Source organism: Cornus florida, unplaced genomic scaffold, assembly GCF_030987335.1.
Source record: "Cornus florida cultivar Cherokee Brave unplaced genomic scaffold, ASM3098733v1 CherokeeBrave_3.0.0_Hap2_Chr04, whole genome shotgun sequence".
Classification (NCBI taxonomy): domain Eukaryota; kingdom Viridiplantae; phylum Streptophyta; class Magnoliopsida; order Cornales; family Cornaceae; genus Cornus; species Cornus florida.
Window position 1 is genome coordinate 89,731,637 of NW_026775574.1, and position 19,898 is coordinate 89,751,534.

General features: G+C 34.0%; 3 protein-coding genes across 8 annotated transcripts; 2 read left to right on the forward strand and 1 right to left on the reverse strand.

The window, feature by feature from the left end:
• The first annotated feature begins 614 nt into the window (after positions 1-614).
• Positions 615-3,748, forward strand: LOC132303839 (putative F-box/LRR-repeat protein At3g42770). 3 transcript variants are annotated; one of them, XM_059801277.1, is made up of 5 exons: positions 615-771; positions 1,219-1,303; positions 1,486-2,362; positions 2,505-2,651; positions 3,344-3,748. In XM_059801277.1, exons 2-5 carry the CDS (start codon positions 1,236-1,238, stop codon positions 3,545-3,547), a joined length of 1,296 nt encoding a protein of 431 aa, XP_059657260.1. In that variant the 5' UTR covers positions 615-771; positions 1,219-1,235; the 3' UTR covers positions 3,548-3,748. The 3 variants fall into 3 exon arrangements, with proteins under 3 accessions (XP_059657260.1, XP_059657261.1, XP_059657262.1); XM_059801278.1 differs by lacking the exon at positions 615-771 and adding an exon at positions 875-901; XM_059801279.1 differs by lacking the exons at positions 615-771; positions 1,219-1,303 and having other exon boundaries at positions 1,523-1,623; positions 2,069-2,362.
• Positions 3,749-10,296: 6,548 nt separating this feature from the next.
• Positions 10,297-11,004, reverse strand: LOC132305322 (uncharacterized). Its single transcript, XM_059802982.1, has one exon. It carries the CDS (start codon positions 11,002-11,004, stop codon positions 10,297-10,299), a length of 708 nt encoding a protein of 235 aa, XP_059658965.1.
• Positions 11,005-14,106: 3,102 nt separating this feature from the next.
• On the forward strand, positions 14,107-17,261 carry LOC132303840 (F-box protein At5g03100-like). Of its 4 annotated transcripts, XM_059801284.1 has the most exons (6): positions 14,107-14,287; positions 14,736-14,820; positions 14,990-15,127; positions 15,479-15,866; positions 15,982-16,128; positions 16,821-17,261. In XM_059801284.1, exons 2-6 carry the CDS (start codon positions 14,753-14,755, stop codon positions 17,118-17,120), a joined length of 1,041 nt encoding a protein of 346 aa, XP_059657267.1. In that variant the 5' UTR covers positions 14,107-14,287; positions 14,736-14,752; the 3' UTR covers positions 17,121-17,261. The 4 variants fall into 4 exon arrangements, with proteins under 4 accessions (XP_059657267.1, XP_059657263.1, XP_059657266.1 ...); XM_059801280.1 differs by having other exon boundaries at positions 14,990-15,866; XM_059801282.1 differs by lacking the exon at positions 14,107-14,287 and adding an exon at positions 14,373-14,417 and having other exon boundaries at positions 14,990-15,866.
• The last annotated feature ends 2,637 nt before the right edge of the window (positions 17,262-19,898 follow it).

Sequence of the window (19,898 nt, forward strand, 5' to 3'; positions counted from 1 at the left end):
GAAATAAGCCTATCAATGCTTTTTTTTTCCCCTTTCTGATATGCCTTGAAGCAAAACCTGTGATTATTCTATTTTTCTCTTGAAAAACGACTTGGACCAGATTTATGTAGTACACTTAAAATCTAGGATGTCTGTGAGGATGTGAATGAATAATACATTATAACATATTTGTGAAAGAAATTTGTTGTGATATTTATTACTTACCGTTCGAATCAACTTTATTTTTTAATTAATTTAAATTTATTGGCGTGAATTCACAAATTGGAAGCTTTTTTTTTTTTTAATAGAAAATTTGACAGATTAATTTACAAATTTATATATTTATTTATTAAACGTCAATAATTATCCTTTATAATTGAGAATTATTTTATTTGCCATCATCACGTAATGGTGGTGGTGGACTATGCAAGATGAAAAAACCGCGTAAGACCCTGAAAACTGGTTAACTGAAAGGCCCAATGGTATTTTACTAAGTATTCTCCATATTAAAAGGTTGAGCCCAACTCACAACATTTCAATGGCAAGCCCAAAAAGTTAATTCATTAACCAATCTCACAACCCTTAGATTTAAAAGCATCTCAACCGTTGTCGAGACATAATAATAACCTGTGTCAGACGAGATGTTCAGTTCCGAGCCCAACTCTCTCTCTCTCTCTCTCTCTCTCAAGGATGATGATCTGAAGGCGCAAGATTTTGTAAATTTTTGTTTCTATCATGAAAATCCCTTCTGTAAATTTTCAGAGACAAAATAGGAGGAATCTACAAGATCTTGTAAGTTTTGCTTTCATTATGAAATTTTGTTCTGTAAATTTCCTTTTTCCTTCTAGTGAGAGATAAAAGATCGGATTTTTTCTTTATTTTTTTTAAGAATCAGCAAAATAGGAGGAATCTACAAGATCTTGTAAATTTGTTCCGTAAATTTTCTTTTTCCTTCTTGTGAGAAACAAAAGATCGGTTAAACCAGTATTATTTATTTAGTTGCCTAATCCTAGTAGGAAACATACTACAGAATTACTACTTTCCAAGTTGGTAATAACCCAATTTAACATCACTTTCCAGACTCAATCTAACGCCCTTAATCTATATAAAGTTGTTTTCTTTTCCAGACTCAACACAAAATTGCTCTCTCTCTTTTTTTTCTTTTGCTCTCTTTGTTGGTTTTTATATCTCTCTAATCAGTTCATCTTCTCCTGCTGCTATCTCCTATTGGATCTGCAGAATTATTTGTTAAAATTATGCAGAAAACTGTAAGTTCAAATCCCATGGAGAAAACCACCTTAATATGTTGTGCTCAAAACGCAAGGTACCATCTTTTTTAACTTCTGTATCTATGGATTTCTATGCCTCTTTTATATTTTTTATTTTTAAATAAATGAAGATATTTTGTTACAAAAATTCAGCACTACTATGGTGTTTCTGTTAACTCACAGTTTTTTAATTATTATTATTATTTTAATCTTTTATTGGAATCTTTTATTGGAATAGTGAGAAGGATGATAAAGGAGGAGGGTTGTGTTTGGAGGATTGCATTAGTGGACTTCCTGATGTTATACTCGTTTCCATCTTGTCACTATTGACAATGAAAGAAGCTGGAAGAAGTAGTCTGCTTTCAAAGAGATGGAGGTATGTGTGGACTTACATTACTGATTTGAACTTTGATGCCTCACATATTATATATGGACTAGAACTGGAAGATAAGGAACTTGAAGAAGGAAGGCCTTTTTATTTGAGTTGGGTTAATCAAGTCTTGAACTCGTTCAATGGTCCATGTATAGATCAATTCAGAGTTCAATTTGATCTCGATGAAACTTGTAGATTTGATATCGACAACTGGGTTAACTTTGCAATCGAAAAGAGAGTAAAAAGGCTTGATTTAGACTTGTTTCAATCTGGGAGAACCACTGAGGGTTACAATTTTCCTGACACAGACCGAATTACAAATCACCTGCATTCATTGTCCCTTGGGTTTACTAGGTGCAATTCGCTGACCAATCTCCTGCTCAAAGATGTGAATGTAACTGGACAAGTTCTTGAGGACTTCTTAACTAACTGCCCATTTTTGGAACAGTTGTCTGTGGCGAAATCCGAATGTTTGGTAAATCTGAAAGTTCACTCTCTCAAATTGAAGCGCTTGGAGATAACTTACTGCGGCAATGTGGAAAGTATTGAAATTTCTGCTATGAATCTAGTGTCATTTAACTACTCTGGACCAAAAATAAGCCAGCCATTTAAGAACGTCAACGAGCTTGTTGAACTGAATATTGGGGGTGATTACTACGATTATCTAATTTATAACTTTTTCGAGATTTCAAGCTATCTTTCTCATCTAGAGAGCCTTACGTTGACCATGACCTCCGTTGAGGTTAGTTAGTTTATGACCTCCGTTGAGGTTAGTTAGTTTAACTAATTCTTTTTATCTCCTCCCCTTAATTTTTATTTTATTCATTTTTTAACATAATTATCAATTTGTGCTGATTTACTATTTTTTCTTTGGGTTTATTCAGAATGGTATCAAGTTTGCTAAATTTCCAGTCTTTGATAAGCTCAAGCAACTGGAGTTGAAAATTTATGTTACAAGTGAATATCAAAGTCTTCTTGTTTTTGCTCTCTTGATAGAGGCGTGCCCTTTCTTGAATAAATTTGTGTTACAGGTAATAAGTCTCATTTCTAAAAATGTGAGGTTTGTTTCTTTTGAAATTGAATTTTCAATTGGAAACTTTGATTCATTTGGACTTCGGCTTAAAAGATTTCAATTTTCCCAAGTAATTACTTCTTTATTGCTATTATAAATGATAATTTTACCAGTAATAGGAAAAATGCTCTTACAATGTTTAGCTTTGATCTAGTCTCCCAATTGATCAAGAATTTTGTTAATGTTGTTCCCATGTTGATTTAATAATTCTGCCCGAGAGTTTTACATGGTCGTTCTTGCTTTATTCTCATGATTGTTCAATTACCTTAGGACCCTTTTCAAAACATTGTGAATCCATCTCTAAAGCTGCATGTATTCTCTTCTTCTTTGCTTTTATCATTTTGTGTCTTTGTAACAGACATGGAATACTAATGTAATCATGTTGTCATTCCTAAGCAATTAAACTTTTCTTGATTTTGTTTCTTTAATGCTTGATGAATTTTATGGTTGCTACAGCAGGGTGACTAATGTCATATAACAGAATATGTTCAATCTAAATGGAGCCTGTTTTGGCTATTCTATTGAGTCTAGCAATGTCATGATTCTAACTTGTCCTGAGTTACGATTTGATACTTGGTATTTTGGTTTTGTATGCTAATGATCTACTTAAATGTATATGTCATTGTATGACTCCATTCCTCCTTGTTACAGTTGGAATTACTCAAGAGAAGGCAGCAAAGAATACGACAAAGTTTTGCGTCTCGGCCCCATCAGTATCTTAAGGTGGTGGAATTCATCGGGTTTGTTGGGCGTACAAATGATGCTGAGCTTGCTATGTATTTAATCAAGAACGCCGTCGTGCTTGAGAAGATTACTTTTGATTCTCACAGACCGTTTCTAATAGGAACTCCATGAGAGCATGAGGATACCAAGGAAAGAAAAGCAGCAAGAAAGCGTGCCAAGCATTTCCGAAAGAAACTTCCTGCTGGAGTAGCTTTAGTAATCCTATAATTCTTTGATTATATGTTACAAGTACATACTTCTTGTTGGAGCAAAATGTATCAGTATCTATCTATGATCTATATTTACTACATATAGAAGTGTAAGAATTTTTTACTCCCTCTATCCCAAAATAAGTGTCATGCTTTCCTTTTTTATCTGTCCCAAAATAAGTGTCCAGCTTCCTTTTTTAAACAATATATTTCACAACTTTTCATATATGTCCTTTAAGTTTTAAATTTCAAACTGAAGCATTCGAAATTTAAAAGAACAATTTAGTAACTTTCTAGGGTGACAAGGCATGTTCCATATGTCCCCTTAAAAATTACTTCTCTCCAAACGTGACACTAAAATTGGGACAGAGGGAATATTATTTATAAACATTTTTTAAATATAAAAATAAGGTTTTCCTTTTATTAAAAGTGTTCTTTATATATATATATATAGTTTTGTGGAGGTACGAAGTTTACCCCTTGCTTCGTCCCAAAATCTTATTACGGAGTGGTACTTTTTGGCCTTTTAAAAAGGATAAATTTGAAAATTCACCTCTTGTCAATGTACTAAAAATATTATTAAAATCCTTCTAGCCTAGCAAGTTGGGGAAGAGGGAGTAGTTTTAATGGTTTTTCCTATCATTAAAGTAAATTGAAAGTGCATTAAACAGCTTTGGCCCATCAATCCACGCATGTCCAGGTTAGTCCAACAAAAGGATAAATGAAGAAATGTCACAGCAAATGAATATATACAGATACATATATCATTTATGTTCACTACTTGGAACATTGTGTATATGTATATCATTATTATATACATTTTATGGCTTTTTATCAACTAATATTGCGAAGAGACCCCTGAAGTTGAACTACGTAGTTAGTTTCACACTTCTAACTACATGAATTTGTTCACTGTCTGTTCCTGATTCAACTTTCAATCCTATATGGGTTTGCCTTTTCATGACGCCGTGATTTCATGCCGAATGTTGGACTATATACTTTATATATATAGACATACATATATAAATCATGTTTGTTTTGAATTTCTAAAAAAAGGAATTACATGTTCACTCTTTAATTTTAAGAATAATTTTGCATCTAGCACAGATCTAGAATGGGTATTTGATTTTATGTTATTGTTCTATAATTATTAATTCTACCTTATATCTCTATCATGGTCATGTGTGATGAAGATGAAGCAACTTGAAAACAAAGCAATTGAGTATTGGATTTGGGGTCGTGAAGACCTTGAAATCAAGCAGGAGAACAATTGTTTGTTGGATTTGGGTTTGCCTTTCTCAGAATGTGGCTTTGGATCATATATATATATATATATATATATATATATATATATATATATATATATATAGTCCTACTTTATATTTCGCCATGGTCATGTGTGATTAAGATAAAGCAATTTGAGAGCAGAGCAATTGATTGTAAACCTATTGGATTTGGGTTTGCAAAGAACTTAAAAACAAGCCGGAGAATAATTGATTGTTGGACTTGGATCATAAGAATGACTTAGAATGATGTTAGGGTTTATTCAATTAATTGGTTTTTGTATTTGTATAAATTTTAAATTTTGACCAAGGCACATGGGACACTACCTTCACTTTAGTGCTGCCCAAGTTACAACATACTCACCGCTTATATAGACCAATAATAAATTGATATGATTTTTAATTACCAAATCAAAGATGATAGGTAGATATTCACTTACCAAATTAGAGATAATGATTTGATTACCATTTATGATTGGTAATTAAAATAGTACGTGTCAATTTATTATTAGTCCACATTAACCGTAAGTATGTTGTAGATCCTCACTAATAAGGATCTAAGTATTGTTCTATAAAATATAAACATAGATATTTTAATGTATACAGCTAGGGGAGGAGGGGAAAAAAAAAAAACCTGGGGTATATAGCTTAATTAAAATTAATCAAATGGAAAACAGGGGTAAAAAAAGCATTTAAGCCTTAGTTATTATGCGTATATAATTACTGCCAGTGAGAGTAAAGTAACAGCGGCTCAGTGGGCTTGGGCAATTGGGGCTTGGGTAATTGGGCCTTGAGTGGGATAAATTGGATATCAGATGAAATATTGGGTCAAAGCAGGTTCAAAACTTTCAAACCTAGGGATTATTGCTCATTCATGGTGTGCACCCATATTTACTCATTCGAGGGAGTCAAAGTCATAATGCCTAAAAAAAATTTTAAATTGATCAAGATGTTGAAGTGAAAATAGAAAAATACCATGCATTTGCCCAAATTACCCTATTATTTTCAAATATTACTTTTGTTTTGAACATAGAGGTACCACTTTTATACACATAGGTACCTCTTGTTGTGCACAACATAAGTGTCTCTTGTTGTACCAGTTGTGCAAGCACATACCACTTTTTGTTGTCGGTATCATTTTTTTGTGTTGTAGAAAAAATGGTGTGCATAAAAGTGATACCTTTATGTCCAAAATAAAAGTGGTACATAAAAATAGTAAGGGTAGTTTGAACAACAAATAATGCTTTCCAATGTATACATCAGCATTTTAACTTCAAAAAATATGACTTTGATTCTATCAAATGATAAATATGGATTCATAAATCCATATATTTGTAATAATCCTTAAAACCTACTTACCAATTAAAGCGAATTAAAAAAAAAAAAAAAAAAAAAAAAAAAAAAAAAAAAGAAAAGAAAAGAAACTTCACTTACCATATATGGAGTAATAAATTTACTAGACTTACAAAGACACGAAAAGTACAAGCAAACCCTAATTCAACTTAGAGTATGAACGAGCCCGTTTGTTTTATAGGTTAAGTTGTCCTCTTTTCTTCTCTGTGCAGAACAAAAAGTAATTCTTATTTTCATCTTGGATCTGCATATTTATTTGTCAAGTGCCATGGAGAAACGCACAAGACCCGCCTCAATATTTGCTAAAAACGCAAGGTAGAAATTTACATCTTTTTTACTTGTGTATGGATTTGTATGTTTATATATATATATAAACAAATTTTGTTACAACATAGTGGGCCTCCAAGCCCGGTGTCCAAAATTTTTGGAGGCTCCTGTTTCAAACTTTTTAAACCTACTTGCCAAAACGGAATTCAAAAAAATAATAATAATAATGTTTCAAAATTCCCATCAGGAGGTTGTAAGAAGGGTACACATAAACATAAACAATGACGAAGTTCTCTTCCAGGTTCCGTCGTGTAGCACATACGAGCAGCTCGACAACTCCAATAGGTTCCACTCTCCTACCGTCAAACCTACCAAAGGATTCCCTGTATAACCTGCTTGGATCTATCATCAATTGCTAGAATGCCACCTTGGTTATGATATTGGTGTTGCTGCCAGGATCCATCAAAACCCTTTTGATCAGGCAATTCGACACCATTAGGTTGATCACCAATGAGTCCTCATGTGGTGTCTGTTTCCTCTGAAGGTCATCCTTGTCGAATTTGATCAAGGCCACGTCCTTGTCTTGGCAGACCATATTCACGCTCCCTATCATTCTTATCTTGTGAGCTTGCCTGAGTCGTGTTCATCTTAATTCCTCTTACTTGTCCTCGGTTTTAGGTTGCCCATGAATCGCATTAATTATGAGGACTGGTTGTCCCTCGTGAGGGTTCGCCCTTGCATTCTGCTTTGGGTGATCATCCTGGAGGTTCTAATCCTTATCCTAGACATAGTTGGCCAAGTCTCTCTTTGCAATTCTCATCTCAACTTGCCTCCTCTAGTTCCTACACTCATTTGTCTGGTGTCCTATGTCACTATGGAACGAACAGTGCTTGGATTGATCCCTTTGTTCCATCGGCTGTCTGATTGGTTGAGATGCTCAGAACATCCCTTTATTCTCTTGATACAGCCGTGCCAAAATGACCTTGAGTGGTGTGACTATCTCATCCTCTCGTTGTCTCTTTTTTGTTTTCCAAGGCGTCATTCGGGGTTGTGTTATTAGGGCGTCTCTGAGTAGTTATCTTTGCTCTTGACTTGTTTTCCATTGTAACCATTGTGGTCCTCTTTGTATTGATTGCCTCATCCTCCTTGAGATGCGCGTAGCCTTGCGCTCTTGAATGTTTGTCTATAGTCTTAAGCGTCGCCACTACCAAGAACGTATAAAACTAAGTCCCTCTAGTCATGGCGAGTTTAAACGCCTGTGCTGCTGATGATAGGTGGCAATCAATCACTATGCTCATTTCCAGATTAATTCTGGTGACAAAGGCCTGAAGGCTCCCCCCTCCTACTGCCTCATAGTGAAAAGACATGATATATCCTTCTCAATCCACCGGTTACCAAAGTATTGACCTATGAATAAGTTGTAAAGTGTCTGAAAGCTTCCAACCGACCCCCTCGGTAAGTGCTTGAACCAATTGAGTGCAGGTCCAACGAGGCTTGTTAGGAAGACCTTACACATCAGGGCGTCGTCCTCGGTATCCAGGGCCATCATTTCTACATCGACACTCTTCTATTTTGGCCAATCATTTCTACATCGACACTCTTCGATGTTTTGAGGTTCAGGATCCTCATTAGCACCTGCAATATCAAGAACAACTGCAAAGGAGAATATATCGTTAATAATAACTGTATTTCTATCCCACAATTCTCTATAGTTTATTGAGATCTCATTATTTTCAGGTACCATTGCCTCTTCAGGGGCTTTTGCCACTTCCGGAGTATGCATATCTTCTGGGGCTACTTGCTTATAAAATTTAGATTGATCAATCATTTTCGTTGTTCCTTTTGCAAGTGTGACCTCTTAAGGAGCATCAATTTCTTTTGCAAGTGTGACCTCTCCAGGAGCGCCAATTTCTTTATTTGATTTCTCTTGCACTTTCCTCTTCCGGGGAACAGTGTCTTTTGCACCGACTGGTCTACCACGCTTCTGGCGTGTCTTAGATGCATTTGCAACAACACTGACAGACTATCCTACAGGACATCAATTCTTGCTGGAATGTTTGCAGCTGGTATATGTGATTTCATTACTTTCTTTGTGTCAATGAATGCATCGGGTAATTGATTTGCAATACTTTGCAAATGAATGATCCTTTGAACTTCTAGTTCACATTGATTTGTGCGAGAATCTAAATGAGATAAAGTCGAGACATTCCAATTAATAACTCGTTGCTCTTCTGGCTTTTTCTTTTCTCCCCCTAATGGAGGGAAAATAGACTCATCAAAATGACAGTCAGAAAATCGCGCCTTAAAAACATCACCTGTCATAGGTTCAAAATATCTAATAATAGATGGAGAATCAAAACCTACATAAATACCAAGTCGTCGTTGAAGACCCATTTTGGTGCGTTGTGGGGGTGCAATGGGAACATATACAGCGCAACCAAAAACTCATAAGTGAGAGATACTTGGTTGTTGACCCATCACAAGTTGTAGTGGTGAAAAACTATGATATGCAATTGGTCTAATGCGAACTAGTGATGCTGCATGTAATATCGCATGTCCCCAAGCAGAAACAGGTAGTTTAGTTCTCATGAGTAATGGTCTAACTATTAACTGAAGACGCTTGGTAAAAAATTCTGCAAGACCATTTTGGGTGTGAGTGTGTGCAACAGGATGTTCAATAAGAATGCCAATTGACATGCAATAGTCATCAAATGATTGAGATGTAAATTCCCCGGCATTATCAAGACGGATAGTCTGGATTGGATAATCCGGAAATTGTGCTCGTAATCGGATTATTTGAGCAAGGAGTCAAGCAAATGCAACATTACGAGTAGAAAGTAAACTTACGTGTAACCACCGTGTTGATGCATCAATTAAGACCATAAAATACCGAAATGGTCCACACGCTGAATGAATTGGTCCACATATATCCCCTTGAATTCGTTGTAAATATGGTGGGCATTGAACGACGACCTTAGAAGGTGATGGTCTGACTATTAATTTACCCTGTGAACAAACGGTACAAGAATAATCATTTGCTAAAAGAATCTTCTGGTTCTTTAGTGGATGACCATGTGAATTTTCAATTATTCGGCGCATCATTGTTGACCCAAGATGACCAAGGCGATTATGCCAAAGTACAAAAATATTTGGGTCGGAGCACTTCTGGTGCGTCACTGCATGTGACTCAATTACTCTTATATTTGTATAATATAACCCAGAAGATAAAATAGGGAGTTTTTCTAATACATGCTTCTGGCATATAATATAGAGATATTCAACGGTCCCTTCATTTATAGTCTCAATATGATAACCGTGGAAACGTATATCTTTAAAACTTAATAAATTTCTTTTGGATTTGGTAGAGTATAAAGTATCATCAATATTCAATTATGTTCCACATGGTAACACAATGATAGCTCTTCCGGAGCCTTCAATTAGGTCTGCTGGACCTAACATTGTATTGACACGAGCTTCAACTAATGTTATACTCGAAAAATATTTTCTATTTCGGAGTATAGTGTGCGTTGTTGCACTGTCTGCCAGACATATATCTTCACCATTTTTCTTGGGTACACTCAATGCCTTAGTCAAATCCATGCTTCTTCATATATACAAAATATATATTTCATTACTTCAAACTTGAAATGCAAACTAGATTTACATGCAAAATAGCGAAAATAAAAACATACTAGTACAACCTAGATAGAGATATATTGATACAGATAAGATAAAACACACAAGGGATAACATACTAGAGAATGATACATTAATTGGTATGGACATTTTCATCACCAATCAAATGATCAATACTACTGCTAGTATCAACAAAGAAGTCAGAAACATCAAGGTGAGTAATATCAACAGGCAAGTCATCATCCATAAAATTCATTTCAATTTCCTTTCCTTTTCCTTTATGATTCATTGAGGCATGGTAAAGATCAACTAGATGTTTGGACGTACGACAGGTACGCGACCAATGACCATTCATTCCACATCTATAGCAAGGCTTGTCATCATATATCTCAGGAGCTTTGTTCTGCAAAGTTTTTTCTTTTGCCTGCTTGGTCGCATTTGAATTCCACTTCTGGTGGGACGGTGTGGATTTCCTTCTAGGAACCAATGAGGAATTATGACCACCACGATTATTATTATTATTTCTATTGTGACCATATCCACGACCACCACGACGTCTGCGTCCACGTTCACGTCTATGGCCGTGAAATGATGACACATTCGCTTCTGGGAATGGTACAGATCCAGTGGGACGGGACTGGTGGTTTTGCATCAAAAGCTCATTATTACTTTTAAAATCCTGCAATCGCAGGTGGATCCAGTCATAGCGAGCTTTTGGAAGGATCACAGTTTTCTGATGCTCATATCGTTCATTCAGATTTTTCCACAGTGTAAGTGGATCATTAACCGTGAGGTACTCTGTTTTTAATTCCTCATAGAGGTGATGGCGAAGAAAGATCATGATTTTTGCACGGTCCTACAGGGACGCATTATTTTCTCCTTAATTGTTTCACCAAGATTCATGGCTTCCAAGTGGATCTCGGCATCAAGGATCCATGACAAGTAGTTTTTGCCCGAGATATCAAAGTGCCACAAATTCAAGTTTGGTAAGATTTAACATTATGAACTATAAATGATAAAATAATATAGTTAGAATTATTTCACAAAAAGAATAATCAATTTGAGATTATAAAAATACTGCAATCACTATAATGTGATTTGTCAGTAAATATATAATGTCAAAAGTTAGTCATGTGCTTTCAATAAACAAAACAATAACAAAAAGATAAACTATGTTTACACTAAAAGGCACATATAATTTATATTTCTACGTTTTACAAAACTTCAGGTTTGTAAGGGTACTCCATGGAAATGACTTCAGGTCAAAGAATTTCAGATTCATTTGGACTTCAGGCTAATAAATTTTGCAAAACTTCGGGTTTGCAAAGAATACCAAATATTTGCGAAACTTCAGGCTCACAAACAGTAAATTAATATATGCAAAACTTCGAGTTTGCATATTAAATAATTTAATACTTGCGAGACTTCAGGCTCAGCAATTTAATTTTCTATAAGAAATAGACAATCATTTCTACATCGACACTCTTCGATGTTTTGAGGTTCAGGATCCTCATTAGCACCTGCAATATCAAGAACAACTGCAAAGGAGAATATATCGTTAATAATAACTGTATTTCTATCCCACAAATTTAATTTTCTAAGGTTCGAACTCACAAGAAGAAAATTTAGAAGAAGAGAAGAATTCTCTGAATTTTGGTGTAATTTGGAATGAACCCAATGAGGGGTATTTATAGGCTACATGGTGCCTTTTTCCAAATGGGTGCAACCATTGGTTCACAATGTTTTAGGAAAAACTGCTGGTTGTTTATTCTAGAAAAGGGTGCAACCATTGGTTCATAATGGTTAACATAAAATTGTTTTATGATTTTAATTTTAATTAAATACCAAAACTGTTTTAATCCATTATGAAGCCCAGCAAACAGCTGGCCCAATTCGGCCCTCTTAATAAACCCAGCAAAAAAATATTAAAATCCAACCACATAAGCCCAATTTCGTTTAATAAAAAATTAAACATATTTCACAATCAAGCCCCGCCTTAGACCTGACCGGGTGGGGCAGCACGCGTGTGGTAGTTGGTTCGAACCCAAGCTTGCCTAGGTCCTCCCCCTCTTAAAATCTTGGGTACCCTTGAGCCTAAACCCAAATCTCATACTAGGCTTATATGAACTCAATTTGGTTTTAATATTTTTTCGATGTGGGACAAACATTTCTCACATTTTGCAAACCTATTTAGGCTTATCAAATTCCTTACTTTGGAGCTAATTTCTCATTCACTCGGAAACGGATTTGAGGAAGTAAATATACCAGGTTCATCTCCTTGCAGAGAGGAACACGCTCGTCCATAGATCCGAAAATAATTCTTAACGGAATCTATTCAAAATCTCATCCAAAGTTTATGTTTTTAATGCTCTTGTTTCCAACAAATCTATATTTACTACATATAAATGTGTAAGAATTTTTTATTATTTATATACTTTTTTTAAATATAAAAATATGGTTTTCCTATCATTAAAAGTGTTCTTTATATATCTATATATATATATATATATATATATATATATAGAGAGAGAGAGAGAGAGAGAGAGAGAGAGAGTTTTGTGGAGGCCAAGAAGTTTTGCTTCGTCCCAAAATCTGATTACGGAGTAGTATTTTTTTGCCTTTAGGATAAATTTGAAATTCACTCTTATCAATATGCTAAAATTATTATTAAAATCCTTCTAGCCTAACAAATTGGGGAAGAGAGAGTAGTTTTAATGGTTTTTCCTATCATTAAAGTAAATTAAAAGTGTATTAAAATGGTCCAACAGCTTTAGCCCATCAATCCACACACGGTCTTTTAAAGCTTAAATTATTATTATAATGGTTTTGTATGCCAAAGCTTTACTTGCACTGTATGACTCCATTACTCCTCCTCCTCGTTACAGCTTACATTTGTCAATCTCAATCACAGAAGAAAATGGCGAAGTGTGAGAAGTTGGCCCCATCAGTATCTTAAGGTGGTGGAATTCATTGGGTTCGTTGCTCAAATAACCGATCTTGAGCTTGCAATGTATTTAATCACGAGTGTTCTCAATTCTGAGAAGATTACTTTTGATATTCGCACACCCTCCATTTGAGTTTACGAAGACCAAGCAGAAAAAAGTAACAAGAAAGCGCACTGAGAAACTTTGAACCAAACTCCTTGTCGGAGCAACTTTGGTGATCCTTTAATTAGTTATATGTTTGTATAATCTATTTATTAGTACGGTTGTAAAGTGGAGAGATTTTATTTATTTATTATTATTATTATTATTTTAATAATAATAATAATAATGGGCTGTGCATCATTAGCACGATTTCTTATCCATATTTATAAAAGAAATACATTAGCAAATACTTTTGTATTTCCCAACACGCATGAAGAAATAAGCCTATCAATGCTTTTTTTTTCCCTTTCTGATATGCCCTGAAGCAAAACCTGTGATTATTCTATTTTTCTCTTGAAAAACGACTTGGACCAGATTTATGTAGTACACTTAAAATCTAGGATGTCTGTGAGGATGTGAATGAATAATACATTATAACATATTTGTGAAAGAAATTTGTTGTGATTTTATTACTTACCGTTCGAATCAACTTTATTTTTTAATTAATTTAAATTTATTTGCGTGAATTCACAAATTGGAAGTTTTTTTTTTTTTTTTTAATAGAAAATTTGACAGATTAATTTACAAATTTATATATTTATTTATTAAACGTCAATAATTATCCTTTATAATTGAGAATTATTTTATTTGCCTTCATCACGTAATGGTGGTGGTGGACTATGCAAGATGAAAAAACCGCGTAAGACCCTGAAAACTGGTTAACTGAAAGGCCCAATGGTATTTTACTAAGTATTCTCCATATTAAAAGGTTGAGCCCAACTCACATCATTTCAATGGCAAGCCCAAAAAGTTAATTCATTAACCAATCTCACAACCCTTACATTTAAAAGCATCTCAACCGTTGTCGACACATAATAATAACCTGTGTCAGATGAGATGTTCAGTTCAGAGCCCAACTCTCTCTCTCTCTCAAGGATGATGATCTGAAGGCGCAAGATTTTGTAAATTTTTGTTTCTATCATGAAAATCCCTTCTGTAAATTTTCAGAGACAAAATAGGAGGAATCTACAAGATCTTGTAAGTTTTGCTTTCATTATGAAATTTTGTTCTGTAAATTTCCTTTTTCCTTCTGGTGAGAAACAAAAGATCGGATTTTTTCTTTATTTTTTTTCAGAATCAGCAAAATAGGAGGAATCTACAAGATCTTGTAAATTTGTTCCGTAAATTTTCTTTTTCCTTCTTGTGAGAAACAAAAGATCGGTTAAACCAGTATTATTTATTTAGTTGCCTAATCCTAGTAGGAAACATACTACAGAATTACTACTTTCCAAGTTGGTACAAACCCAATTTAACATTACTTTCCAGACTCAATCTAACGCCCTTAATCTATATAAAGTTGTTTTCTTTTCCAGACTCAACACAAAATTGCTCTCTCTTTTTTTTTTTTTTTTGCTCTCTTTTTTGGTTTTTATATCTCTCTAATCAGTTCATCTTCTCCTGCTGCTATCTCCTATTGGATCTGCAGAATTATTTGTTAAAATTATGCAGAAAACTGTAAGTTCAAATCCCATGGAGAAAACCACCTCAATATGTTGTGCTCAAAACGCAAGGTACCATCTTTTTTAACTTCTGTATCTATGGATTTCTATGCCTCTTTTATATTTTTTATTTTTAAATAAATGAAGATATTTTGTTACAAAAATTCAGCACTACTATGGTGTTTCTGTTAACTCACAGTTTTTTAATTATTATTATTATTTTAATCTTTTATTGGAATAGTGAGAAGGATGATAAAGGAGGAGGGTTGTGTTTGGAGGATCGCATTAGTGGACTTCCTGATGTTATACTCGTTTCCATCTTGTCACTATTGACAATGAAAGAAGCTGGAAGAAGTAGTCTGCTTTCAAAGAGATGGAGGTATGTGTGGACTTACATTACTGATTTGAACTTTGATGCCTCACATATTATATATGGACTAGAACTGGAAGATAAGGAACTTGAAGAAGGAAGGCCTTTTTATTTAAGTTGGGTTAATCAAGTCTTGAACTCGTTCAATGGTCCATGTATAGATCAATTCAGAGTTCAATTTGATCTCGATAAAACTTGTAGATTTGATATCGACAACTGGGTTAACTTTGCAATCGAAAAGAGAGTAAAAAGGCTTGATTTAGACTTGTTTCAACCTGGGAGAACCACTGAGGGTTACAATTTTCCTGACACAGACCGAATTACAAATCACCTGCATTCATTGTCCCTTGGGTTTACTAGGTGCAATTCGCTGACCAATCTCCTGCTCAAAGACGTGAATGTAACTGGACAAGTTCTTGAGGACTTCTTAACTAACTGCCCATTTTTGGAGCAGTTGTCTGTGGCGAACTCCGAATGTTTGGTAAATCTGAAAGTTCACTCTCTCAAATTGAAGCGCTTGGAGATAACTTACTGCGACAATGTGGAAAGTATTGAAATTTCTGCTATGAATCTAGTGTCATTTAACTACTCTGGACCAAAAATAAGCCAGCCATTTAAGAACGTCAACGAGCTTGTTGAACTGAATATTGGGGGTGATTACTACGATTATCTAATTTATAACTTTTTCGAGATTTCAAGCTATCTTTCTCATCTAGAGAGCCTTACGTTGACCATGACCTCCGTTGAGGTTAGTTAGTTTAACTAATTCTTTTTATCTCCTCCCCTTAATTTTTATTTTATTCATTTTTTAACATAATTATCAATTTGTGCTGATTTACTATTTTTTCTTTGGGTTTATTCAGAATGGTATCAAGTTTGCTAAATTTCCAGTCTTTGATAAGCTCAAGCAACTGGAGTTGAAAATTTATGTTACAAGTGAATATCAAAGTCTTCTAGTTTTTGCTCTCTTGATAGAGGCGTGCCCTTTCTTGAATAAATTTGTGTTACAGGTAATAAGTCTCATTTCTAAAAATGTGAGGTTTGTTTCTTTTGAAATTGAATTTTCAATTGGAAACATTGATTCATTTGGACTTCGGCTTAAAAGATTTCAATTTTCCCAAGTAATTACTTCTTTATTGCTATTACAAATGATAATTTTACCAGTAATAGGAAAAATGCTCTTACAATGTTTAGCTTTGATCTAGTCTCCCAATTGATCAAGAATTTTGTTAATGTTGTTCCCATGTTGATTTAATAATTCTGCCCGAGAGTTTTACATGGTCGTTCTTGCTTTATTCTCATGATTGTTCAATTACCTTAGGACCCTTTTCAAAACAGTGTGAATCCATCTCTAAAGCTGCATGTATTCTCTTCTTCTTTGCTTTTATCATTTTGTGTCTTTGTAACGGACGTGGAATACTAATGTAATCATGTTGTCATTCCTAAGCAATTAAACTTTTCTTGATTTTGTTTCTTTAATGCTTGATGAATTTTATGGTTGCTACAGCAGGGTGACTAATGTCATATAACAGAATATGTTCAATCTAAATGGAGCCTGTTTTGGCTATTCTATTGAGTCTAGCAATGTCATGATTCTAACTTGTCCTGAGTTACGATTTGATACTTGGTATTTTGGTTTTGTATGCTAATGATCTACTTAAATGTATATGTCATTGTATGACTCCATTCCTCCTTGTTACAGTTGGAATTACTCAAGAGAAAGCAGCAAAGAATACGACAAAGTTTTGCGTCTCGGCCCCATCAGTATCTTAAGGTGGTGGAATTCATCGGGTTTGTTGGGCGTACAAATGATGCTGAGCTTGCTATGTATTTAATCAAGAACGCCGTCGTGCTTGAGAAGATTACTTTTGATTCTCACAAACCGTTTCTAATAGGAACTCCATGGGAGCATGAGGATACCAAGGAAAGAAAAGCAGCAAGAAAGCGTGCCAAGCATTTCCGAAAGAAACTTCCTGCTGGAGTAGCTTTAGTAATCCTATAATTCTTTGATTATATGTTACAAGTACATACTTCTTGTTGGAGCAAGTATCAGTATCTATCTATGATCTATATTTACTACATATAGAAGTGTAAGAATTTTTTACTCCCTCTATTCCAAAATAAGTGTCATGCTTTCCCTTTTTATCTGTCCCAAAATAAGTGTCCAACTTCCTTTTTTAAATAATATATTTCACAACTTTTCATATATGTTCTTTAAGTTTTAAATTTTAAACTTAAACATTCTAAATTTAAAAGAACAATTTAGTAACTTTCTAGGGTGACAAGGCATGTTCCATATGTCCCCTTAAAAATTACTTCTCTCCAAACGTGACACTAAAATTGGGACGGAGGGAATATTATTTATAAACATTTTTTAAATATAAAAATAAGGTTTTCCTTTTATTAAAAGTGTTCTTTATATATATATATAGTTTTGTGGAGGTACGAAGTTTACTCCTTGCTTCGTCCCAAAATCTTATTACGGAGTGGTACTTTTTGGCCTTTTAAAAAGGATAAATTTGAAAATTCACCTCATATCAATGTACTAAAAATATTATTAAAATCCTTCTAGCCTAGCAAGTTGGGGAAGAGGGAGTAGTTTTAATGGTTTTTCCTATCATTAAAGTAAATTGAAAGTGCATTAAACAGCTTTGGCCCATCAATCCACGCATGTCCAGGTTAGTCCAACAAAAGGATAAAAGAAGAAATGTCACAGCAAATGAATATATATAGATACATATATCATTTATGTTCACTACTTGGAACATTGTGTATATGTATATCATTATTATATACATTTTATGGCTTTTTATCAAATAATATTGCGAAGAGACCCCTGAAGTTGAACTACGTAGTTAGTTTCACACTTCTAACTACATGAATTTGTTCACTGTCTGTTCCTGATTCAACTTTCAAATCTATATGGGTTTGCCTTTTCATGACGCCGTGATTTCAGGCCGAATGGTGGACTATATACTTTATATATATAGACATACATATATAAATCATGTTTGTTTTGAATTTCTAAAAAAAGGAATTACATGTTCACTCTTTAATTTTAAGAATAATTTTGCATCTAGCACAGATCTAGAATGGGTATTTGATTTTATGTTATTGTTCTATAATTATTAGTTCTACCTTATATCTCTATCATGGTCATGTGTGATGAAGATGAAGCAACTTGAAAACAAAGCAATTGAGTATTGGATTTGGGGTCGTGAAGACCTTGAAATCAAGCAGGAGAACAATTGTTTGTTGGATTTGGGTTTGCCTTTCTCAGAATGTGGCTTTGGATCATATATATATATATATATAGTCCTACTTTATATTTCGCCATGGTCATGTGTGATTAAGATAAAGCAATTTGAGAGCAGAGCAATTGATTGTAACCCTATTGGATTTGGGTTTGCAAAGAACTTAAAAACAAGCCGGAGAATAATTGATTGTTGGACTTGGATCATAAGAATGACTTAGAATGATGTTAGGGTTTATTCAATTAATTGGTTTTTGTATTTGTATAAATTTTAAATTTTGACCAAGGCACATGGGACACTACCTTCACTTTAGTGCTGCCCAGGTTACAACATACTCACCGCTTATATAGACCAATAATAAATTGATATGATTTTTAATTACCAAATCAAAGATGATAGATAGATATTCACTAACCAAATTAGAGATAATGATTTGATTACCATTTATGATTGGTAATTAAAATAGTACGTGTCAATTTATTATTAGTCCACATTAACCGTAAGTATGTTGTAGATCCTCACTAATAAGGATCTAAGTATTGTTCTATAAAATATAAATATAGATATTTTAATGTATACAGTTAGGGGAGGAGGGAAAAAAAAAAAACCTGGGGTATATAGCTTAATTAAAATTAATCAAATGGAAAACAGGGGTAAAAAAAGCATTTAAGCCTTAGTTATTATGCGTATATAATTACTGCCAGTGAGAGTAAAGTAACAGCGGCTCAGTGGGCTTGGGCAATTGGGGCTTGGGCAATTGGGCCTTGAGTGGGATAAATTGGATATCAGATGAAATATTGGGTCGAAGCAGGTTCAAAACTTTCAAACCTAGGGATTATTGCTCATTCATGGTGTGGACCCATATTTACTCATTCGAGGGAGTCAAAGTCATAATGCCTAAAAAAAAATTTGAATTGATCAAGATGTTGAAGTGAAAATAGAAAAATACCATGCATTTGCCCAAATTACCCTATTATTTTCAAATATTACTTTTGTTTTGAACATAGAGGTACCACTTTTATACACATAGGTACCTCTTGTTGTGCACAACATAAGTGTCTCTTGTTGTACCAGTTATGCAAGCACATACCACTTTTTGTTGTCGGTATCATTTTTTTGTGTTGTAGAAAAAATGGTGTGCATAAAAGTGATACCTTTATGTCCAAAATAAAAGTGGTACATAAAAATAGTAAGGGTAGTTTGAACAACAAATAATGCTTTCCAATGTATACATCAGCATTTTAACTTCAAAAAATATGACTTTGATTCTATCAAATGATAAATATGGATTCATAAATCCATATATTTGTAATAATCCTTAAAACCTACTTACCAATTAAAGCGAATTAAAAAAAAAAAAAAAAAAAAAAAAAGAAAAGAAAAGAAAAGAAAAGAAAAGAAACTTCACTTACCATATATGGAGTAATAAATTTACTAGACTTACAAAGACACGAAAAGTACAAGCAAACCCTAATTCAACTTAGAGTATGAACGAGCCCGTTTGTTTTATAGGTTAAGTTGTCCTC